This window comes from Salvelinus sp. IW2-2015, linkage group LG11 (genome assembly GCF_002910315.2).
Source record: "Salvelinus sp. IW2-2015 linkage group LG11, ASM291031v2, whole genome shotgun sequence".
In the NCBI taxonomy this organism is placed as follows: Eukaryota; Metazoa; Chordata; class Actinopteri; order Salmoniformes; family Salmonidae; genus Salvelinus; species Salvelinus sp. IW2-2015.
This window is the reverse complement of record NC_036851.1, coordinates 34,312,183-34,337,232: the sequence shown is the minus strand read 5'-3', so window position 1 is coordinate 34,337,232 and position 25,050 is coordinate 34,312,183. Positions and strand designations below refer to the sequence as shown.

General features: G+C 41.2%; 4 protein-coding genes and 3 non-coding genes across 10 annotated transcripts in view; 6 read left to right on the top strand and 1 right to left on the bottom strand.

The window, feature by feature from the left end:
• LOC111970275 (paxillin) overlaps positions 1–9,308 on the top strand; it is a 59,846-nt gene extending 50,538 nt beyond the window's left edge. For both annotated transcript variants that reach the window (XM_023996929.2, XM_023996930.3), the window contains exons 8-11: positions 164–337; positions 905–986; positions 1,142–1,290; positions 1,558–9,308. In XM_023996929.2, coding sequence (XP_023852697.1) covers positions 164–337; positions 905–986; positions 1,142–1,290; positions 1,558–1,824 — 672 coding nt within the window. In that variant the 3' untranslated portion in view covers positions 1,825–9,308. The remainder of the gene's footprint in view (positions 1–163; positions 338–904; positions 987–1,141; positions 1,291–1,557) is intronic.
• plpp5 (phospholipid phosphatase 5) overlaps positions 1–25,050 on the bottom strand; it is a 207,390-nt gene that overhangs the window by 30,206 nt on the left and 152,134 nt on the right. The window lies entirely within an intron of this gene.
• LOC111970274 (large ribosomal subunit protein uL10) lies at positions 9,602–14,869 on the top strand. The gene is made up of 8 exons (XM_023996928.2): positions 9,602–9,692; positions 10,206–10,314; positions 10,604–10,779; positions 11,212–11,299; positions 12,749–12,895; positions 13,379–13,564; positions 14,032–14,172; positions 14,635–14,869. Exons 2-8 carry the CDS (start codon positions 10,261–10,263, stop codon positions 14,785–14,787), a joined length of 945 nt encoding a protein of 314 aa, XP_023852696.1. The 5' UTR covers positions 9,602–9,692; positions 10,206–10,260; the 3' UTR covers positions 14,788–14,869.
• LOC111970801 (small nucleolar RNA SNORA63) lies at positions 12,514–12,642 on the top strand. Its single transcript, XR_002878167.1, has one exon. It is a non-coding gene; the product is annotated as a small nucleolar RNA SNORA63 (small nucleolar RNA).
• Positions 13,021–13,167, top strand: LOC111970800 (small nucleolar RNA SNORD15). Its single transcript, XR_002878166.1, has one exon. It is a non-coding gene; the product is annotated as a small nucleolar RNA SNORD15 (small nucleolar RNA).
• LOC111970802 (small nucleolar RNA SNORA63) lies at positions 13,809–13,937 on the top strand. The gene has a single exon (XR_002878168.1). It is a non-coding gene; the product is annotated as a small nucleolar RNA SNORA63 (small nucleolar RNA).
• On the top strand, positions 16,292–25,025 carry golga7 (golgin A7). Of its 2 annotated transcripts, none has more exons than XM_023996926.2 (6): positions 16,292–16,401; positions 16,683–16,808; positions 22,054–22,206; positions 22,416–22,517; positions 22,724–22,783; positions 24,015–25,025. In XM_023996926.2, the coding sequence occupies exons 1-5, from the start codon at positions 16,393–16,395 to the stop codon at positions 22,769–22,771; spliced, it is 438 nt and encodes a 145-aa protein (XP_023852694.1). In that variant the 5' UTR covers positions 16,292–16,392; the 3' UTR covers positions 22,772–22,783; positions 24,015–25,025. The 2 variants fall into 2 exon arrangements, with proteins under 2 accessions (XP_023852694.1, XP_023852695.1); XM_023996927.2 differs by having other exon boundaries at positions 23,101–25,025.

Genomic DNA, 25,050 nt, shown 5'->3' with positions numbered 1-25,050 from the left:
TAAGATTACATGGATGGGGGGGACCTGATCCTAGTTCAACACTCCTACTAGACAGTTTATTAATACAAGCGCAGATTCACTAAGTCCAGTAATTCAATTCAGGTTGGGGCTGCTAGATTAGATTGTAAGTGTCTGTCTTTTGCCCTCTCCTCCCTGTGCCCAGGTGGTGACTGCCATGGGGCGCACATGGCACCCAGAGCACTTTGTGTGTACYCACTGTCAGGAGGAGATCGGCTCCAAGAACTTCTTTGAGCGGGACGGAGCGCCGTACTGTGAGAAGGACTACCACAACCTGTTCTCCCCACGCTGCCACTACTGTAACGGACCTATCCTGGACGTTAGTATTACACACACAGAAACGAATGCACGCAAACACCCCACTGCTGCTTTTACTACTGCAACGGACCGATACTGGACTTAAGTATTACACACACACACACACACACACGATGCCACTCTGAATCCCACAGACCATCTTTGAGCCATCTTTTCCACACACCATCTCTGTTTTTCATTAGTGTGTCCTGTCTCACTCCACACATCAACACTCACTCATATCCTTGCGCTGACACACTGCACACATGAACACACATGCAAGCATGCTCACACACACACTGCCTGGGGTGAGGCACCACAGCAGAAACAGGGAAGAGGAGACCGACTGAACTTTCGCCTCAGGATAGGCCAGATGATTCACAGGGGCGACAAGCTTCCTCATTGGTCCTGTGTGGTGTATTCATATCACTCCCTTTTCTCCCCTTTGTATTACTGTCTCCCTCTCTCTTCTGACATGCTACTCTGTCCTCAGCAGTGCTGCCATCTGCTGGCTATAGACAAAATGGGCAAAATACTTAAAAATATGATATTATGAATTCAATATGCTAACTGCATTTGTTCCCTACAGAAAGTGGTGACGGCACTGGACAGGAACTGGCATCCGGAACACTTCTTCTGTGCTCAGTGTGGAGCTTTCTTTGGCCCAGAGGGTAAGCTACCCCCCTTTATCTCTCACTTTATCTGTCTCTATTCTTCTCTCTCTGTCTCGCTTCTCTTCCCCTCTCTTTTTCCCTTCTCCTTTCTCTCTGTCCTCTCCTCTCGCTCTGTCGTCTTAAGGCAGTGTCTTTCTCTGCTCCCCCTACAGGCTTCCATGAGAAGGATGGGAAGGCATATTGTCGGAAGGACTACTTTGACATGTTTGCGCCCAAGTGTGGAGGCTGTACCCGCGCCATCCTGGAGAACTACATATCAGCCCTCAACTCCCTCTGGCACCCCGAGTGTTTTGTCTGCAGGGTAAGTGGGTGTGTGCTGTGGTGCTATTCTAAGCTTATTATCCCTAATTTACATATGGTGAGACATACAGTAGCTTTCATACAGTTCTTGAAACAGATTTTTTTTAAATCCTCCAGCACCTTCACCAATCGGATTTGGGTGTGGTTAGATTCTACCTATTATATACAGTTCTTTAGGTATTTCCAAAAACAGTATAGAAAGCTTTGATTGCCTCAGCCATTTTGTGAAAACCTCCTTCACTTTTCTTCCCACCTCTGTGCATTACAGGAGTGCTTCACCCCCTTTGTGAACGGGAGCTTCTTTGAGCACGAGGGCCAGCCCTACTGCGAGGGCCACTACCATGAGCGCCGTGGGTCCCTCTGCTCGGGCTGCCAGAAGCCCATCACAGGCCGCTGCATCACAGCAATGGCCAAGAAGTTCCACCCTGAGCACTTTGTCTGTGCCTTCTGCCTCAAGCAGCTCAACAAGGGCACCTTCAAAGAGCAGAATGACAAGCCCTACTGCCAGGGCTGCTTCATCAAGCTCTTCAGCTAGGAAGCTAGCCCCCCCCCCCCCCCCCCCCCCCCCCCCCCCCCGGCCTGTTTGCGTGTGTGCAGCTGTGTGTGCAGCTGTGTGTGCGTTCTGTGTTCCAAATCTCTACTGTTCTGCCCTAGGTGTGCACTTGCTCACTTCCCTTCATGAATTTAAAAGGAAATGACAGGTGTAAGAAATATGGTGGAAACTCCAGCCCAGTCCTATACCAATCCAATGCTTTTTAAATGTGTGGGAAGGAGTACGCAGGTGCACGCTTCAGAGAAAAAGAAGAGAATCGTGCCACCGTGTGAGTGTTTCTCAAAAGGTGTAGGCTTGGATAGAAGGCCGTCAGTGGCTATGATGAGGAGGCAGAGTTGTTCCTTACTGTGCATGTAGCTGAGATAAGCCTGGCCATTAGAAACACCACAGCCCTCCCTACAGGTGCCTATTTGGAGTAGTTGGAGTGATCATTCCAAAATATATTTTTGTAGTTGCAAAACACTGTCTGTGCAATTGCAAATAAATGCCTATAAACTGTCTCTTGATCTAAAACGCACACAGACAGATTTTTAACTTGAGAAGAGGAAAAACTTTCTGGTCTCTCCCTCCTTCCTTTCTCTTCACTTCTCTAAGACCAGTTCAAACACTTGGTGCTCATTCTCAACTCAATCATAGATCCCTCTCTGCAACCCTCATGGGGGCATTTTACAGCCTGGAATGGCCAAGATATCATTGTTCTATTTTTGTACACTTTTCCTATGGAAACTTTCATATACTTACCAGGACTGCTCAGCAACAGATTTAGTAGATCCATATTCCTTTTCCTTGTTTGCATAATTTTGTTTAACGGAAGTGTGTTTGTACAAAATAAGACACACATTGTTTTAAGAGGCGCGCACACACACTCAAGACTACTGCTCTTTTTGTGCTATGGACTCTCCATTTCTAATTTCAGTACTTCAGTCTTTGCTTCACCGATTCTCATATCAATTCTCAATCATGTGAATCTGATTTCAAAAGGACGTACATTTGAATATTGTCTTGCCCTTTAGGTGGACAGAGGGTGGGGGTGTTTGGGTCATTTTGGGTACCGCACCTTCATTTCGGAGGAACTATGCTCATCCCTCACTTTCCATTAGCTTTGGGTAGGGAGGCATCTCTTAGCCTGGCAACCAAACTGAGCACAGTGTTCTTCAGTCTGGTGTAACCAGGCTAGTTTTTCTTTCCATGAGGAAAATACTGGAGCATGTTGATTTGAAACAGAACATGTTAATTGTGTGCATTTTACCTTATTTGCTACTGTATTCGTTCCCACATTTAGCCAAGTTTTTAAATGAATTAATTCTGAGTGAATGGGGAGTACATTTCTTGGTTTAATGTTTTGCTGTAAATTTAGCCACTGACAATGTGTGTGTTTTCCGTCAATTACTTAAAGACAAAGTAATACAGATAGGCTTGGTCCTTTTAATGTATTTGCTGCCAATTGCTAATACAATCACAACATTTTAGCAAAATTTGGTTTAGTGACATGGCATAGTGTTGTCACTCTTTAGCTCACACTGATATGCAAAGAGCTGGCTCTATGGGCATATATATATATATATTGAAGTCGGAAGTTTACATACACAAGTCCTGACATTTTAATCCTAGTAAATATTCCCTGTTTTAGGTCAGTTATGATCACCACTTTATTTTAAGAATGTGAAATGTCAGAATAATAGCAGAGAGAATTATTTATTTCAGCTTTTATTTCTTTCATCACATTCTCAGCGGGTCAGAAGTTTACATACTAATTGAGTGTATTAGGTAGCATTGCCTTTTAAATTGTTTAACTTGGGTCAAACGTTTCGGGTAGCCTTCCACAAGCTTCCCACAATAAGTTGGGTACATTTTGGCCCATTCCTCCTGACAGAGCTGGTGTAACTGAGTCAGGTTTGTAGACCTCCTTGCTCGCACACGCTTTTTCAGTTCTGCCCACAAATGTTTTTATGGGATTGAGTTCAGGGCTTTGTGATGACCACTCCAATACTTTGACTTTGTTGTCCTTAAGCCTTTTTGCCGCAACTTTGGAAGTATGCTTGGGGTCATTGTCCATTTGGAAGATCCATTTGCGACCAAGCTTTAACTTCCTGACTGATTTCTTGAGATGTTGCTTCAATATATCCACATAATTTTCCTGCCTCCATGATGCCATCTATTTTGTGAAATGCACCAGTCCCTCCTGCAGCAAAGCACCCCCACAACATGCTGCCAACCCCGTGCTTCACGGTTCGGATGGTGTTCTTCAGCTTGCAAGCGTCCCCCTTTTTCCACCAAACATAATGTTGGTCATTATGGCCAAACAGTTCTATTTTTGTTTCATCAGACCAGAGGACATTTCTCCAAAAAGTACAATCTTTGTCCCCATGTGCAGTTGAAAACCATAGTCTGGCTTTTTTATGGCAGTTTTGGAGCAGTGGCTTCTTCCTTGCTGAGCGGTCTTTCAGGTTATGTCGATATAGAACTTGTTTTACTGTGGATATAGATACTTTTGTTCCTGTTTCCTCCAGCATCTTCACAAAGTCCTTTGCTGTTGTTCTGGGATTGATTTGCACTTTTCGCACCCAAGTTCGTTCATCTCTAGGACACAGAACGTGTCTCCTTCCTGAGCGGTATGACGGCTGCGTGGTCCCATGGTGTTTATACTTGTGTACTATTGTTTGTACAGATGAACGTGGTACCTTCAGGCATTTGGAAATTGCTCCCAAGGATGAACCAGACTTGTGGAGGTCTACAAAAAAAATTCTGAGGTCTTGGCTGATTTCTTTTGATTTTCCCATGATGTCAAGCAAAGAGGCACTGAGTTTGAAGGTAGGCCTTGACATACATCCACAGGTACACCTCCAATTGACTCAAATTATGTCAATTAGCCTTCTAAAGAAGCTTCTAAAGCCATGACATCATTTTCTGGAATTTTCCAAGCTGTTTAAAGGCACAGTCAACTTAGTGTATGTAAACTTCTGACCCACTGGAATTGTGATACCGTGAATTTTAAGTGAAATGATCTGTCTGTAAACAGTGGTTGGGAAAATTACTTGTGTCATGCACAAAGTAGATGTCCTAACTGACTTGCCAAAACCTATAGTTTGTTAACAAGAAATTTGTGGAGTGGGTGAAAAACGAGTTTTAATGACTCCAACCTAAGTGGATGTAAACTTCCGACTTCAACTGTATATACATACACACACAGTTGGATTTCAGGCAACAAGGCAATTTCTTATGGACTGGAGAGGCATGCCATCCCCAAAACCTTTTGCGAACAACCCTGGGTTCCTGTGATGTCCTCAGTCACATGGTAATCTGGACACACATTGATCTGGAGTCAGTACCTGGTCTGATTACCAAATGGCACCCTATTCCCTATAAAGTGTACTGCTTTTGACCAGGGCCCATAGGGCTCTGGTCAAGAGAAGTGCACTATATAGGTATTAAGGTGCCATTTGGGGCTTATCAGGGTTGGGGAGTAACTGGTTACATGTAATCTGATTACAAAATAACTCGAGTTGCATTACCAGCAAAACTATTGTAATTAGATTACAGATAATTTTGAAAAACTAGAGTACTTCTTGGTTTACTTTCAATTCAGAAAGGATGTTTGCAGGGAAAAAATACCTTATGACATCTTGTTTTCTTGATGACATTCATTTCAGCATTGAAAAAATAAAATTTAAGCTAGTTTCACCTGAGCGAGTCTGAGAATACTATGATGACACCCCAGATGCATTTGATGGATCSTTTTTTTCTCATTCTAATGCCTCTTAAAGGCCCAGTGCAGTCAAATGTGATTTTTGTTTTGTTTTTTATATATATTTCCACACTGAGGTTGGAATAATACTGTGATGTCTTTTTAGGGTAAGAGCTGTTTGAAAAACAAATGGTAAATGAGTTAATAGACCAATAAGAGTTCCAAACATCGCTGCCATCACTTTCCCCTCCCTACTGAGACCACTCCCAAACAGTCCTACAAATTCTTGCTTGACAAATTGCTCTTTGCTAAGAAGCTATTTTGGTTTCTTTTTGACCATTTGAATTGAAAAAAATCACAATAAGGTACTTTAATTGTTACCCCCAAAAATATTTGATATTGAGAACTGCTGCGTTGGACATTTTTAAGGGTAAAGTAATCCAAAAGTAGTCCTAATCAGATTACGTTATGGAGTTTGGGTAATCCAAAATTTACATTACTGATTACAATTTCGGACAGGTAACTAAGTATCTTAATGGATTACATTTAGAAAGTAACCTACCCAACCAGTCAATGGTCTCAAATAACTGCTATGGGGCAGGTTTGAGCGTTTGTTTTTGTTGGTAGTTGATATACTTATTTAATCATCCACTGTTATATTTTTTTCAAGTGACCTTGTAATGTTTCATATTTGTGTCATTGAAGAAGAGATTTTATCTTTACACATGTTGCTTATATTTTTATGCTAAATCATTTTAAAGGGTTTCCACACCAGTTGTCATCCCTTGGCACGTTGTGTGTGGGTGGGTGTGTGTGTGTGTGTGTGTATATATATATATATACACATACATTTCATTTTAATTTCTGAACACTTTGAAAGAATGAAGATATTTGTGCTAATGCCAAATTTTCAATGCAATGTCTTTAACACTGAGTTACAGTGAGCTCAAAGCATTGGGACAGTGACACATTTGTTGTTTTAGCTCTGTACTTCAGCTCTTTGCTACAATGACTATGAGGTTTAAGTGCAGACTGTCAGCTTTAATTTGAGGGTATTTTCATCCATATCGGGTGAACCATTTAGAAATTACACCACTTTCTGTTCATTGAGGGCCGAAAGTATTGGAACAAATTTACTCATGTGTATTAAAGTAGTCAAGTTTCATATTTGGTCCCATTTTCCTAGCACGCAATAATTACATGTATTATGTCATTTTGGAGTCACTTTTATTGTAAATAATTATAGAATGTTTCTAAACACTTATACATTTATGTGGATGCTACCATGATTATGGATAATCCTGAATGAATTGTGAATAATGATGAGTGAGGAAGTTAGAGGCATGAATATCATACCCCMAAAAAAATTCTGACCTCCCCTGTTATTGTAATGTTGTGTATTGTGGGTATGATATTTGTGCGTCTAACTTTCTCACACATCATTATTTGCGATTCATTCAGGATTAAATGTAATCATGGTAGTGTAACGGATGTGAAATGGCTAGCTAGTTAGCGGTGGTGCGCGCTAATAGCCTTTCAATCGGTGACGTCACTTGCTCGGAGACCTTGAAGTAGTGGTTCCCCTTGCTCTGCAAGGGCCGCGGCTTTTGTGGAGCGATGGGTAACGATGCTTCGTGGGTGACTGTTGTTGTGTGCAGAGGGTCCCTGGTTCGCGCCCGGGTCGGGGCGAGGGGACGGACGTAAAGTTATACTGTTACATTGGTGCCGTGACCCGGATCACTGGTTGCTGCGGAAAAGGAGGAGGTCGAAAGGGGGGTGAGTGTAACGGATGTGAAATGGCTAGCTAGTTAGCGGTGGTGCGCGCTAATAGCCTTTCAATCGGTGACGTCACTTGCTCTGAGACCTTGAAGTTGTGGTTCCCCTTGCTCTGCAAGGGCCGCGGCTTTTGTGGAGCGATGGGTAACGATGCTTCGTGGGTGACTGTTGTTGATGTGTGCAGAGGGTCCCCGGGTCGGGGCGCGAGGGGACGGACTAAAGTTAAACTGTTACAGTAGCATCCACATTAATGTAGAAGTGTTTAGAAACATATTCTTATTTACAATAAAAGTGACTCTAAAATGACACTACATTTTGTGCCCAAAAGAAATGTATGGTAAATAATCTGAAACACAACCAAAAGAATCAGCAAATGCATCCAACAAAGTTGTAGTCACACACGCTTGATGTAATCAATGGATGCTAGGAATACCCTAAAATGAAAGCTGACAGTCTGCACTTTAGCCTCAGTCATTGTATCAATTAAAATCTAAAGTGCTGGAGTACAGAGCCAAAACAACAAAAAATGTGTCACTGTCCCAATACTTTTGGAGCTCACTGTATATGGTGGACTTCCAAGTCCTTGCTGTGATCAGATTGGTGAAGCCGTTATGATGGAGCAGAACAACAATTGCTGCACCAGCCAGTGTCCTGGATTGCATCTCAAACAATTAGTGGCTCCCTCTTATCTAATTTCCTCCATATGCACTGATGTGAAAGTACTGGACAGGCGAAAGCAAACACCTGGAATACAACCTTAATATTGCTGTCACTCAGCCAATAGGTTACAATGAAGTGTAAATGAAGAAGAGACTAATAGGGAATCCATTTTAGACTTCAGATGCACCTCTGGGTTTTGGGGGTGAGCAAAAGAGGGGCAAACAATGAGGATTGCCTCACAGCACAGTATAGTCGGCAGTTGCTGTAAAATTACTACATGTTGCTATTGGGTGAAACTTTGGGTCTGCCCTCAGGCTGGGATGCCATTTCTGATGTGTTTGGAAAGGTTTGGTTTCTTTAACACCCTGAAGACGTGGGTTTTTTATGCACTTTCAGTCTTGCTGTGCCATAGTATCCTTGAGTTTCTCTAGTAGTGCAACTGGGTTGACATGAACATGATGAATCCACATTTCACGTAGCCTGGTTATTGAGGAAATGCTGCTAATGTAATATTCTAAATTAATTTTGAAATGTATAGACTGAGGTGTAACAGAAGTAGGGTTAATAGTACTTCTTATTGACTCTACTTTAAGTCAGGCTCTCTTTCTATGACAGTAAATCCTAAATTGTTCAGTGAATGATCAAGTTAGTGTGCCAAATAATGTATCAAGCGCTGTGAAATATTACTCTGGTAGCCTTTTTATAGCTGTGCTTTGGAGACGCAGACAATGATAACCAGTGTAAGTGCTGCCTGAGTGCCTGAATCTAGTCCTGGACAGTTACACTTCAACGAGTTCCTCAAATTACTGGAAAGAGTAGATTTCTTGAGAGTAGCTATGGCCTCAGGTTTAGGCACCAGCCCAAATATTGGAATGGAACTGGGCCCCTTTAAAGAGAGGCTTGAGCACATGTTTGCTTTGATGTATCTCTAGGCCCTTCAAAGTACTATTTTCACCCTGTGTAAATTATCAGGGATTGTAATTGTTTTCTTTTGTCTACATTTATTTATGCTTTTAGCCTACATTTATTTGCTTTAGTTCTCTGCTCTCTCTGAAGTCTCGGAAATTCCAGACCTATGTGGGAGGCAACCTGTCTGATTAGGGAGTCTACTCTGCCTTTTATTGGAAAGTCAGCCTTTTTACTTTAATCATTTGATCCCCTTAGTTCCCTACAGATAAATTATCCCCCCACCCATACTGTATGTAATTCGTTTTTTTTACTTTACCTCACCTGTTTTATTTCCCCATGTACCGTCGTTGTGTTTTCTGGGATGCTATATGGTACCTGATTGCTGATACGTTTTAATTAAATGTGATGGATGCCAATATATAGATTTTATTTCGGACACTGTCATTGATTTTGTCTCGATTACACAAGACACACACATTAAATGCTCAGAGCTTACACTATAAACAAATGGGTATGGATGGATCTTTTAGTTTTATTTTATCATTTGCGCCATCTATTTTTCTTTTGATCTTGACAAACTCCCGTCACCATTCATCTGCGTTCCGTGCTTGCGCCGCACCGGTAGAGCACCGCCGGTGTGGACAGGGCCATAAAATGAACGCACCCAGAGKCAGCAACCGACAAATGAGTGACACAGATGGTGGCCAATCATGTCTGTGGAACAGAGTAGTCGTAATAGTTTGTGATTGGCTGTTTGTGCTGTATATTATTTTTTCGCTTCCGGTTTCGTTCTCTTTCTTTCACGCRTCCTTACTGCGAGGTAAGGGGTTTTCACCGGCTTGAGTCTTCATGTACGATTACACGTTAAAATGTGTTTTGCTATATTGGGTGAAAAATAATTTGTTTATTACAGTAAACTACAGTACTATGGTAATATGGAAACATAATTATGATGACGTATTCTTAGTTTATATTCTATTTTGTCTGTGCGGCCTCCTTGGCACGGTGATTACCGCCATGTGCCACCATTATTACTGTTACATTTAAGCTGACGTTAGTTTATTACTAATATTCCGGTTCATCATAAAGCCACGTACATATACAAGTCGTAACTAGCAATAGAGATAAGGTATACTCTTGGTATAATGTCAGCTAACGTTAACTGCTCAAGATAATATTTTTTTTTGCCGTGAAACAGCTAACGTTATTGCTTGGATGCTAGTGGGTGAATGACTGCCAGTTAGATGGCTTTAGTGACTATGTTACTAGTTACTGATGGGTGTCATTGATTTGAACCTGCTGCATGTCTAAAATATATATTTTTTTTCCTTAGATAATATACTGTCTTTAAACCAGCTGTTAAAGCGATCCTTCGAAGCACTGCAAAGATGCCGAGGGAAGACAGGACCACGTGGAAGTCCAACTATTTTATGAAAATCATCGTAGGTTGACATAACACTTGACTTTRAGAACAATAATGCTTGGAAGTATAGAACCATATCTTATGTTTGACCATTGACAGAGCAGGATAAGTTACAGTGCAGCTTGTGCAGTACTGCTCTCATTTCCCCTGCATCCCACAGCTGACAGGGATGCTTGGTCTCAGACACTTGCATGGTAGTGAACTGGATAAATATTTTGCTTAGTCTTGCTTATACAATGGTAGAGGGTTTACATTTCCTCAAACTGAATTTACAACTGCTTGTTTGACTAACTTGCTATTCTTTGCAGCAACTGCTGGATGACTACCCCAAATGCTTCATTGTGGGTGCAGACAATGTGGGCTCGAAGCAGATGCAGGCCATTCGTCTCTCTCTGCGTGGGAAGGCTGTGGTGCTCATGGGTAAAAACACCATGATGCGCAAAGCCATCCGTGGCCACCTGGAGAACAACCCTGCCCTGGAGAAGTACGTTCTAAACTAACACATTTTGGTCTGAATGGCTAGGTGAAACTTTTCAAATCTATTTAACTAGCCGCTGATTGGCTATTTGCAAAACATTTACATTTAAGTCATTTAGCTGACGCTCTTATCCAGAGCGACTTACAAATTGGAAAGTTCATACATATTCATCCTGGTCCCCCCGTGGGGAATGAACCCACAACCCTGGCGTTGCAAGCGCCATGCTCTACCAACTGAGCCACACGGGACCGACAGATTAAGTTAGTGCAGCTTGTTCTGCTCTGTCGTTCCCCCTGCAAAACTTGTTTCCTACTATTCCGGTCTGTCTGCTTCCCACGGCTTATAGGGACACTTGGTCTCAGACACCTTTTCTCAGTCTTGCTATTTGTGTCATTTGCAGTTTTATGTGCAATGTTGACATTGTTGCTGTCTTCACAGGTTGCTGCCCCACATCAAAGGAAATGTGGGCTTCGTCTTCACCAAGGAGGACCTGGCTGAGATCCGGGACATGCTGCTGGCCAACAAGGTTAATGTTCTTTCTGACCAGGCGCTGAGTTGGAACCTCTGGTCTTAACCTTTCAGGTACAAGTGGGACGCTTTCGTCCCACCTCGACAACAGCCAGGGAAATTGCAGGGCGCCAAATTCAAAACAACAGAAATCCCATAATTAAAATTCCTCAAACATACAAGTATTATACACCATTTTAAATATAAACTTCTTGTAAATCCAACCACAGTGTCCGATTTCAAAAAGGCTTTACGGCGAAAGCACACGACGCGATTATGTTAGATCTGCGCCTAGCCACAAAAACCATCCAGCCATTTTCCAACCAAGGAGAGGGCTCACAAAAGTCAGAAATAGCATTAAAATTAATCACTTACCTTTGATGATCTTCATCTGGTGGCACTCCCAGGTCGCCATGTTAGACAATAAATGTTTGTTTTGTTCGATAATGTCCCTCTATGTACAAAAACCTCTGTTTTGTTGGTGCGTTTAGTTCTGAAATCCAAAGGCAYAAGGCGCGCACAACATCAAGACGAAAAGTCAAAAAAGTACAATAAAAGTTAGTAGAAACATGTCAAACGATGTTTAAAATCAATCCTCAGGTTGTTTTTGTCATAAATAATCAGTAATATTTCAACCGGGCAAAMGCTTCGTCAATAGAAAAGGAGAAACAAGAAATGCGCGCTCCCGGTCATGCGCAGGACTYGTTGCTGTAAGTGCTGTATCTCCCTCATTTTTCAGAGTAGAAGCCTGAATCAATGCCTAAAGACTGGTCACATGTAGAGTCTTTGTATGGTGGATAGGCTTTCAATGGAAAAACAGCCTTTCAAAATAATAGTACTTCCTGATTGGATTTTCCTCAGGTTTTCACCTGCCATATCAGTTCTGTTATACTCACAAACATTAGTGTTTTCTATCCAAATCTACTAATTATATGCATATCCTAGCTTCTGGGCCTGAGTAGCAGGCAGTTTAATTTGGGCACACTTTTCATCCRAAATTCCGAATGCTGCCCCCTACCCTAGTGAATTTAAGGTTAAATTGTCAACTTGTGGGGGGTGTTTTTATCCAAAATGCCACCCTATTTGCTTTATAAAGCGCTACTTTTGACCAGGGCACTATATAGGGGATAGGATGCCATTTGGAACACATACAATATTATTAAATAGTAATAAATGGTATAGCCCTTGATGTAGAATCACGTTTCTGGAGTCTGCTTAAAATATGAAATAACGATGCAGGATAAGTTACAGTGCAGCTTGTTCAGTACTGCTCTGTCGTTCCCCCTGCACACATCAACTAGTTTCCTACTATCCCTGTCTGTCTACATCCCACGGCTGACAGGGACGCTTGGTCTCAAACATAATTTCCTGTTGAATTTGCTCAGTCTCATGGGATGTACCCATGGACTCGACTCTTTTGTTTGAATCGGAGCCATAGCTGGATTGCCCCCAAACCTCTGTCCCTCAGGTGCCAGCTGCTGCTCGTGCCGGCGCTATTGCCCCCTGTGACGTGACTGTGCCAGCCCAGAACACTGGGCTTGGTCCTGAGAAGACCTCCTTCTTCCAGGCCCTGGGCATCACCACCAAGATCTCCAGAGGAACCATTGAAATCCTGGTAAGTGGGACGACTGCAGTCTAAGTCCTCAGGCAGTAGCTCAGCCAGTCTGCTTAGTGGGCTCTACTTTAGACTAATGGGATAGTGGAATTACATTGTAATACATCCTCTAAATAAGAGGTGCTCTTCAGTGATGAGACGATGACGAGTCGGAACAGGACACAGTCTCTCTGCGGTCACTGGGTCAGAGTCACGTTCTGTGTCTCTGGGTTCAGCTCCCCAGGGCAGTGTGTTTTTTCAGTTGAAGACATCGAGGCATTTGTCTGAGAAGGGTTTCCTGATTTGATCAAATATGTTGCTGGCTGGATAGATAGATAACTTTGAGCTGTTGCTAGGCTTTGTTGTGTTCCATGTGTCTAATACACAAGTACTGATTTGTGTAGGGTTAGTATTGTAATGTTTTCTTCTATAGAAAACAATAGGGCGTTTCGGAAAATGAAATAAACTGGACGAAGTGTCTCATCCCTTAATTTCTCCCTACAGAGCGATGTGATGCTCATCAAGCCTGGAGACAAGGTGGGAGCCAGTGAGGCCACGCTGCTCAACATGTTGAACATCTCGCCCTTTTCCTTCGGTCTGCTCATCCAGCAGGTGTATGATAGCGGTAGTGTCTATAGCCCTGAGGTGCTCGACATTACTGAGGATGCTCTGCACGCCAGGTTCCTGGAGGTGAGGAAGCGCGTGCACACTGTCTTGTAAAGATACTTTGAGTCCATGACCCAAAATCTATTTATTATTATTGATGCCTTGAATAGTAAATGAAACTGACTAAAATGTAGTACTGTGTCCCATTAAGTCTTAATTAGTTTCCCCTTCCTCCTTTGTCTTGTCTCAATATTTTATGTTCTGAAAACAAGTGAAAATGAACACTGTAGCTGTCAAGTTCAGGAACGTATTCTCTTAGTTTTTGAGGAAGCAGGATAAGTTACAGTGCAACTTGTTCAGTACTGCTCTGTCGTTCCCCCTGCACACATCAACTAGTTTCCTACTATCCCTGTCTGTCTGCATCCCACAGCTGACAGGGACGCTTGGTTTCAGACACAAATTTAGCAAATATGTACTGGAACAGTCAGACTTGAGTGAAGTGCTGAAAGTCGCGGTCATGCCTGTCCTGACCACAACTTGTTCTCTTTCAGGGTGTGAGGAACATCGCCAGTGTGTGTCTGGAGATCGGATACCCGACTCTGGCCTCCATTCCCCACACCATCATCAACGGCTACAAGAGAGTCCTGGCTGTTGCCGTGGAGACTGACTACTCCTTCCCCCTGGCAGACAAGGTATAGCATCCCACCCACATTTGGACCACATGATATTGAAATGGATGACTGATCAAATGCTGGCCCAGTCCACAAACAAAACCTAGCCCTCAGGATGTTGCTGTAAGTCTGAAAGAATTTATAAGTAATATGGTCGTAGTGCCACCTTGCCCTCTAGGTTAGGAATGTTCACCACATTGTTTATGCCTGTCAAATCCTTGATTGTAACATCTACATAGGGATAGGGGGCCACAGTTTGATTCTTGAATAGGCCACAATTGAGTGTCCCAGCTGCAGGATAAGTTACAGTGCAGCTTGTTCAGTACTGCGCTGTCGTTCCCCCTGCACACATCAACCTGTCTGTCTGCATCCCACGGCAGGCAGGGACGCTTGGTCTCGGACACCAGGTCATCCATTGGCACGTTATCTCCATAGATTTCTACATTTGAGTTAACATTGCTTCTCTACCCCCTCTTTTCCCAGGTGAAGGCTTACCTGGCTGACCCCACTGCCTTCGCTGTTGCTCCTGTGGCTGTGGCCGAGACTGCCGCTGCCCCAGCCGCCGCTAAGGAGGAGGCCAAGGAGGAGTCTGAGGAGGGCTCGGACGACGACATGGGCTTTGGCCTATTCGACTAGAAGGCAGCCGACACTACTCTTATGGTTGCTGACCCAATTCAAGAAGATCATTGAATGTAATAAAAACCTCCACAAAATCAAACCACTTTTGTGTTCATGTTTTAGCCAAGTGGCTGAGTGTAAAGTCATGTTTTGGGCCACAACCTAATTGGTATGGAACACATGAATGAGGTTCTAGTCAGGTCAGACTGTTCAATATGCGGTAAAAGAAAAACATCAAACCCTAACTCTTCAGAGTATCCTGACCCGAAAGGAAGGCAGGGAAGTTTGTAACCTGTGACAAAGCAAAGATCCGAGTTTTCAAAATTCCTGAAAATATGTAAGCTACCCAAGAATATAGATGTCAATGGGTAAAGATATTAAACAAATGCCATTGGGTAGACTTGCAATTGCAAGGATTATGCAGAGGATTAATGAAGTTCAGAAACTAGACTAGTTAATCTGTCCTTCATGTGTGTGTCATGCGTTTATTTGAACTGCTAGCCCCATGGTTTCTCCCTCAGCCAGTGATATATCTAGGGTTGCTTGAAAGGGTAAGAGATGTTGAGGAAGGAGTAGATTCAGTTGTAAGTGAACACAATATGCTTTCTTTATATTCACAGATGGTCCTAAGGACCCTAAAACAAGGTCAGGTGCAGCTTTTAGTGTTCCTGAGTTTATGGTGGCAGTGACAGCAATGGATAATTTCTGTTTACTCAATGGAGTTGTTGGCCATACTAGTGGGTGGAGGAGGTGAGGCCAGACAGAGTAGTAATTGGCTTGGTCTCCTGTGCTGCATTGATGAGCTTAAATTAATTTGTCTCAGCAGGCAGTGCATGTATAGAGTGAAACGGATGGGGGTATTTGTGATGTTCCTCTGGGTGCCAGCTCATGTGGAAGTAGAGTGGGATGAGGTGGATGTTATCCCCAAGCAGGCTCTTAAACATCCTAATGTTGAGATGGAATTGTCAATCAGTAAAGCAGTAGCCAATGGGTTAATAAGAACAGTGAACATATCAAACTGGGAGGTGTGATCATTATCAGGAGAAGATGGAGACAGTGGAACATGTTCTATTTCAGTTCCAGAAATATGGGCGGGAAAGGGAGCAATTGTTATTATATTTGAGGAGTAATGGGGTTAAAGAGCCAGGATTAAGTTAACTGCTGCATAATTCTTCAGGGGATGGAGCATTTCATTATGTATTTCATTTCCTTGGGTAGATTTGGGGCGGCAGGTAGCCTAGTGGTTAGAGCGTTGGACTTGTAACCGAAAGGTTGCAAGATTGAATTCACCAGCTGACAAGGTAAAAATGTGTCCTCTGCCCCTGAACAAGGCAGTTAACCCACTGTTCCTAGGCCGTCATTGAAAATAAGAATTTGTTCTTAACTGACTTGCCTAGTTAAATAAAGGAAAAATAAATGATCATATTGGGTAGGATTTAGACCTTCACTGTCTCTGTTCCACACTTCAGTCCAGTTGGTGGCGGTAATGCACCGTAAAGTTGGTAGCCAACCACCATATAAACTCCACAGAAGGAAAAAGACGAGTGGCAGCATACTCATTAAAGCGTTCAGTCTGTGCGGAAGTACTACCCGAAGAAGCTAGCTGAAAGGAAAACGTCCACTATGGCTGAGGTAAATTACATTGATCGTTTTAACTGTATTTAGGCATTGACAACTAAGCCGTGTCTAACTAATTGAATAAACATTTCACAATTTGGTGGCTGCCTGTACTGTGGTGCTTGGTTTACTAGCCAAGCAAGATGTTGTCAACAAATATGGCTAACGTTAGCTAGCCCTCTGTCCAGACTGAGCCTTCTGTGTAGCTAGCTAGATAGCTTTTAAGGTTAACTTAATAACTAGGCTAATGATGGACGCAAATGATCCCATGATATTTGTTCAATTCATGCTTTCAGACGCACAACTTGCAGGACCTGCGACATCAAGCAGCCGTCGCCTCCAAAGTGTATGTCCAGAGGGACTACAACTCGGGTACAATCTGCAGGTTCCAGACCAAGTTCCCCTCTGAGCTGGAGTCTAGGGTATGAGACCATACACACTTTTAATTATCTTTAAAAAAAAAAATTAGATATTTTTAAGCATATATATTTTTTAATTGCAACACTAACAATATTACACATCAATACAGGGACATTCCTGTGAATACAGGAATCCCCCCCCCCCAAAAAATAATAAAAAATTCAGGACATCATTAATATGTGACAAGGCAATGAGACATTAACAGACATTCAGAGACATGACTTCTAATACTTTTTTCAACTTTTTAAGTTTCACAACTTTGAGGGATTTATAACAGTTCAATGAAGATTTTTTTTCCCCAAAATAAGTGATGTTTCCACCCATTTACATTTGTGAATATGGTATTTGGCCAAGAGAATAATAATATGAATAAAATAGTTATGATCGGAATTGCAAGGATAAGCATAATGCCAATTAACATCAAAGGTAAACGTAGGTAATTCTGGAGATTTTATACACAACCATTCATGAATTTCAATCCATTGTTTACTAGAATGGCGGCATGAAAAAAAAACAAGTGCTCTATAGATTCTGAATCAGAGGAACAAAAAATACAAGGCATTTTGTCAAAATTGAATCTTTTGTGCAAGAAATCATTAACAGGGTAGATGGAAGAAAATATTTTAAAATTAGTTTCTTTAACTTTTGACCATAGCATGGGAAGGTTACTTCCATAGCAATATATTGAATTATAATCACCAAAAATTACCTAATTAACTCCCAATTGTATCCACTTATTGTTGCATTTTTTTATCCATAAGATTCAAGTCATCATTTTGTAAACTTGGAAAAGAGGGAACAACCTCATATAAGTGTTAATAAGTCCAAGTAAATGAAGTGGAATTGCTTTGCAAACCTTCGTATATTCTCTGAGTAATATTAACCTGAAATTTACCAACAAACTCAAACTGCAAAAACTCCCCAGTGTTGTCTACCAAAACATACAAAATGAATACCCTTGTCAAACCAAAGGCATTTGAAAATGGATTTCCTATTAATTTTAATAACGCTATTATTCCAAATCAATGTTTTGTGGGGGGAAAATGTTCCTGAAATGTAATTTGCTGGTGAAACTTCACAAAATCACATTTCATTAGGAATTCAAGTCTACCAAGTTTAATAAACAGATTGTTAGGGATATGATACCACAGAGGTAGGATTAGACAGACCAATTTCAACCATTTAATTCTAAAAGCACCCACTAACAACAATCAATAGCCTGTAAACCTCCACGATCATAGTTTTTCACTAATTGTGATTTCCAAATATAATGCATTTTATTCCTCGAAACAAATCTAAATATAACAGAATTGACTTTATGTTATTAGAAGAAAGAAAAAGGGACTGACTTGGGGAAACCATGTGTCTTGGACAAAAGAATACGACCCAAAATTGAGATCACATTGCAGCCACTGACTTAATGAAACTCATGGAATTAATCCTATTATCGATGTTTAAAGATTCTTTATCTGATACGTTTTTTAGTGAAAACAATTCCTAAATATTTAACGTCCTTTTTAACCGTTATGGAGGCAATGTTGACGGAGTCACAGCAACAAATATGATCTCATGCCAATTCATTAAGCTTGAGAGTCAACCCAGAGGCCATAGAACATTTCTTGATTCTGTCAATAGCCAAGGGAATAGCCACTCTATCCTTTAGGAAAAGGGTAGTATCATCTGCAAATTGACTGATATTTATATCTTTACCAAAAAGATCCCCTTTTAAATTCTCAGATTTGTTAAGAAAAACGGCTAGTAAATCTGTGGCTAAAATAAATAAGAGGGGATATTGGACAACCCTGTCTAATTCCTCTGGCAATAGAGAAACGAGGGGATGTGCCATTACTCATACCCACCGAACTGCTAATATCATCCTTATCACGTTACAGAAATTCTCCCCAAACCCAAAAGTAGAGAGTTCTAAATAAAAAGTTGTGTTCTAAAGTGTCAAAAGCCTTAAAAAAAAAATATATAAAAAAAATATAAAGCCTTTATCATCATATCTAAAACCAATTGTATATGGTTATGGATACTCCTTCCTTTAATGAAGGCTGCTTTGAGTTTCACTGATTTTTATATCAAGGCCTTTTTTCAGTCTATTGGCATAGACATGGGCTAGTAACTTCCATCACGTTGTTGGCAACTGCCTAGGTCTCCAATTGTCCAGGTAAAGAGAGTCCTTCTTTGGTTTGGGTATAAGAACTATTAGTCCCTGTCTCGAAGGAGGTAAGATAGCATTAGCAATACCCACTTTGTAGACAAAGCAATAACTCTAATATCAGGCCAAAAATGTAGCTAGGAGTCAGGCCATCCAGTCCAGGAGATTTACCTATAGGCATTTGTTTCATGGCTTGGTCCAACTCCAGTAATATCTATATCAGAATCACATCATTTCTTAAACCTTTCTATAGGCTAAATAGAGTTATTAACTGAATCAAAAAAGGAATCCAAGTCGCCTTCTGAAAGATGAGATTGATATAGTGAACTGTAGAAAGAGTATTTGTCTTATTAATCACTTCAAGATCATCAGATATATTGTCACTTACATAAATTGATGTAATACTATGCCTAGTCTGCCTACTCTTCTCCAAATGAAAGAAATAAGATGTTTCTTTTTCACCTTCTTCAATCCATTTGGCCTTTGAACAGATGAAGGCACCCTGTGCCTTATCGTTGTATATGCCATTCACATTGGCATTTGGCAAGCTCTGCTTTTTCATCTTGATTTAAATCAAGTTTATTGCTCAACCTGTTAATATCAACAATAATATCCATCTGCTTGGAGAATCTTTTCTGAGCTAGCATTTTACCAGTAGGGATGGCAAGACATCGAATTCTGAATTTAACCATTTCCCATTTGTTAGTAGAAGAGAGAGCATAATAGAGGCAGGTCTCTCTGATAAGAGCTTTAGTCTGTAAGCAAAATGACTTTTCTTTAAAAGAAAAGGGTTACATTTCCAGTATGCTTTAGTAAATCTCTTGTCATTATCAAAAGGAAAGAATAATGGCACAATGGTGTGTCAGAGGAGCTGAGGAAATACAAGATTCATAAGATTGGAAGATACCAACCAATAATCAATTCTAGATTTTAATTGTCTGTCGCTAGTTGTAGAGTTGAACCAAGAAAATTGTTGTAAGGTTGGATTCTGTTAACGCCAAATATCGGAAAGGAGCATCAAGAGCAACATTATAATCACCTCCAACAATGTTATCTGTAAAATATTAGTTTTTCAACTCAATTAAGAATTTACTAATAGATGTTCGAAACATTTTTTGGCAGTATGTAATAACCATAAATATTTACCTTTTATGTAACGTAATTTCTAAAACTGTCCAAAATTAAGTCATCTGAGGAATGTGTCTCTTGAAATAAAAAAAACTATTGGACTTTAATGAATCTTTACAAAAACAAAAAATTGCCTTGCGTTTTTTAAATTGTTCTGTAAAGCCCTGGTATGCAAGGATAAAAATGAAAGAGAAATAGAGTTGTCTAGAATAAACAGGGACCCTGAATAATATAAATGTAGCATACGTTTTCAATGTTTTGTTGACGAATAGTAACGACCATAAAAAGGAAAATAAATGGATAGATCGTGTTATATTAATAGATTAGATCGTGTTATATTAATAGATTAGATCTTCAATTGAACTCTCAAACTTAATAAATACATCTCTGAAAGCTAATCAAGCCATATGAAAAATAAATGGAGATTTACTTACATAATATCGATCTTAAAACACAATGAATAAAAACGGATATCTTAGTAAGCCATCAAATGAGAAACAAAAACCACAGTGTGCTTACGTTGGTCAATGTTCACATCCAAAACTCGCCACTACGAACAGTAAGGCCCTATGCAATATCACCTATATGCGGTGTTCAGATAAACGATTGCATGAATAAACTTACCAGTTGAAACGGTATATGGCTTCATTAGCCTACTACTGTATAAGCAGGCCAACTCGTAAAGCATAAATCAGTCAGTCACTTCGCTTCCACCCTGTGGCCGTCAATGACAGCAAACCCCTCGCGAAAGCCCCCCCCCCCCCCCATCTTAGCCTCATCGACTTGTGGCCACAGCTTCGAACGGGCATCCCTGTCACGCTTGCTCAAATCTTCTGCAAAGCGAATGCCCTTCTCCCTGCAGATCAGCGCAAATTTGGCAGCTCTCCACACCTCGTCTCTCACGTTCCTCAACGCAAACATAATGATGACCTGTCTGTGTCTTCTCCTTTCTCTTATCTCCGAGACGGTGTACCCTGAACATCTCAGTAGATGTTGTATCGGGGATATGTAACAAACCTTCCCAATGTCAATCACAATCTTCTCTGATATTCTCACCATCAGTTTCAGGTAGCCCATTCAGTCTCAGCCCTCATCGGCACTTGTATCGATTCTGTTCAGCACTGGCTGTGCTGTGCGCAGCTCCTCGTTTTCTTTTGTCAGGGCATCAACTTTATTTTTCAACAGTTTTGCATCATCTGGTAATATTAATGCCCGCTGCATTAAACTATGTAGTTTTGGAAACGTTTGCAATTGGGAGGGTATTTTTATGAAACCTCTCAAAGCCATTAATCCGATCTTGTTCGTCAAATTTCTTGTTTAAACCCTGGAGTGCCTCGAAGATGGCTTCATTGGTGATAGGCTGGGATGGTTGAGCCTGCCCGGCGTCACTTTCTCGTAGTCTCTTCAGGTTGGAGAGTTTCGAAGGGGTTATTTGGACCGAAGACTAATTCCTCCGAACTCTGTACCGTTACTTCTGGGGTAGTTTCAAAATATTCCATATAGTTGATGGGATCTACCTCGTTTACGACCGCTCCCTCTACATTTTGCTAGCTTCCATCTCCGCTAATGTTACAGTACTAGCTAGCTAGCTAGCTAGCTAGCTAGGCTTGGCTGAACTTGCTTGACGTATAACAAAGTGGAAAAGTGATTCAGTAAACCATCAAACTAATAAAAAATTCAAAAAGGCCGCAAAAATGTTTTAACTGTAATCATCGTCAAACTCAAATTAGGGTTTGAATTAAATTTTAAAGTTCAGGAGCTCAGTTTAACGCGACCACTCACTCCGCCATCTTGTCCCCGGCCGTCGACCACACACAGCTACTAAGTAGACCGCTGTTCAAATAGAATTGTCATACATTCCTTCAGTTTGTGTAGTCGGTGTACTTCTCCATTATTGCTCAGTGACTTTGGTCGTGCAGAGCTCTTACTGAGGGGTCGATGGGCATAATTTTTTTCAGGTTGACAGGCAACAGTTTGAGGAGACGATGCAGACGCTCAACAACCTCTATGCTGAGGCTGAGAAAATTGGTGGCAAGTCTTACCTGGAGGGCTGCTTGGCCTGCATGACCGCCTACACTATCTTCCTCTGTATGGAGACCCATTATGAGAAAGTAGGTCCCTCAGTCTTCTCCATAGAAGTATGCAGGCCAAGGGTTGGTCCCTGTGGGCCAGGGTCTAAAGTAGTGCACTTTACTATATTGGGAATATGTTGTCATTTGGGACTGAACCTATGTTTTATGACGTGGCCATATTAGGTGTAGTATTTTTTTTTTAGGCCAAGCCATGAATTGGTGAAAGGGCTTACTTTCTTTGTCTCTAGGTATTGAAGAAGATCGCTAGGTTCATCAAGGAGCAGAATGAGAAGATCTACGCTCCTCTGGGACTGCTGCTTACAGACCCAATAGAGAGAGGTCTCAGGGTTGTATCCTTTACTGTCCCAGAGGCTCACACTAACAGAGGTTGCACAAATGCCACCATAATCCCTTTATATTTTCCTTTGGCTCTGGTTAAAAGTAGTGCACTGTAAAAGGAATAGGATGCCATTTGGGATGCACAGCTAGACCTTTCTTGTGTAACTGTCTTGCATTTCTTGCTGGATCCCAGCTTCCTTAACTAACCCCTCCCCAGGTTGAAATCACCATCTTTGAGGATCGAAGCATTGGCTCCGGAAGATAAACCACACCAAAGGTGAGTGTTTTCTCTGACATTCACCTCATTTAAATAAGATTTTCTCTCATCCTGTTAACTCTTAACAGGGGATACCAATGGAAATAAGTTTCACAGCAACCTCACAAGGGCTTAGGGTCTATATAACTAGAAATAATAGAATAATATTGACTTGGAGATACTGTCAAATGATATGTCTTGACTTACATTCCCTATGGTTAACGAGCAGCAATGTTCAGAAAAGCAATGTTATTTGACAAATCCACTGCTCCCTGCCTCCAGCTGTCAGGACTACCTTCACATTATTGTTAATTTGAAGTGTTTTTGCTCTTATGCAGGATGGCCTATTTCACCTGGTGCTTCCCAATTGTCTCACCACACCATCAATGATTCCTTATGGATGTAGATATAATTGTTTTTATTTATTTCACATACGAGATGGGAAATGTGCACTAGTAGTCTCTATCCCAGAGAGACCAACACTCCCTGTTTTTACATGTTTATTGAGATGATTCATTTTAACGTGCAAAGTCTTATTCTAGTTAAGCAAGACCACACCTTTAGTATGAATGGTGCCATTTTGTTTTATATTGACATTTTTAAACCTTTACTCGTAATTAAAGGTGCACTGTGTAATAGGTCAATGCAAATAGCCCTTAAAGGTATATTCCACCCACAGTTTTTAAACCTGTGTTTTAATATATCCTCTCTGCTTCACCAAAATGTACATAATTAGTCAAATGGTTCCTTACCTTGACAGTAGTCTATGGGCCAGGAGAAACTGTAATCCACCACAGTTCAGATATTTACTTTAGCAAATACAATGAGAGGGAATGGGGCAGTGCTAGCATGTTCCAAACACATGGATTCTCGTTCCTGGAGGTTACAAACGTAAACGATGTACAGTAACACAGCACATTTTCTGAGTTATGGTTTGTTACTTCAGGTACTTCTAAGTTGTACTTCTCAAAAACCAACTATAAGCTTTTGCTAAAATGTTGCTGCTCCATTTGTATGTATACTGAACAAAAATATAAATGCAACAATTTCCACGAAATTACTGGGTTACAGTTCATATAATGAAATCAGTCAATTGAAATAACCATAGATCAGGGCCTAATTATTTTTTCACATGACTAGGCAGGGTGGGCCTGGGAGGGCATAGGCCCACCCACTGGGGAGCCAGGCCCAGCCAATCAGAATGAGTTTTTCTCCACAAAATGGCTTTATAACAGACCGAAATATTTCTCAGTTTCATCAGCTGTCCGGGTGGCTGGTCTCAGACGATCCCGTAGGTGAAGAAGCCGGATGTGGAGAGCCTCGGCTGGCGTGGTTACATGTTGTGAGGCCGGTTGGATGTACTGCCAAATTCTTCAAACAACGTTGGAGGTGGCTTATGGTAGAGGAATGAAGATTAACTAATTTGGCAACAGCTCTGGTGTAAATTCCTGCAGTCAGCATGCCAATTGAGACATTGGTGGCATTGTGTTGTGACAACTGTACTTTTTAGTGGCCTTTTATTGACCCCAACACAAGGTGCACCTGTGTAATGATCATGCTGTTTAATCAGCTTCTTGATATGTCACAAGTGTCAGGTGGCTGGATTAACTTGGCAAAGGAGAAATGCTCACTAACAGGGATGTAAACAAATGTGTGCACTAAATTTGAGAAATGTTTTTGTGTATGGATCTTTTATTTCAGCTCATGAAACATGGGACCAACACTTTACATGTTGCGTTTATAATTTTGTTCAGTATAATTGTCAGAAGATAACGTATTGATTTGGTGTGTGTGTACTTTTGATCATCTTGTAGACACAGGCTATTTGATATGAACTTGTTTCGTATGCAATGTTGTGTGGGTTTGTATTATGGTGTCTGTTCTATAATGACAGTTCACCAGTGTTTAAGCACACAGTAAGAATCAGGTTTTCACATTGGCTAGTTTTAATTTATGAATGTGGATGAAATTGTTAAATCACATACTGGGATATGACCTCAATGTTCTCACTGCTTAGCTTGACTAAATGTGAATTGACAGGAATTGTGACTCCAACCCTGACTGTGGTTCAACAGTCAGTTTCTAGACTACCCCCTATCCCTGATATTGTCCAATATGTGTAAATAATTATTGACTACAAATCCACCACAGAAACCTTGATGCATGCGTTGAATCCCAAGACAGGAATTAAAAGCCAATCTGTTGTTCTTGTTATTATATGTAATGTAATGTGTATCTACAAATAAACTATTTTCTTGAATAATCTGTGAAGCCATACTCAATTAAAT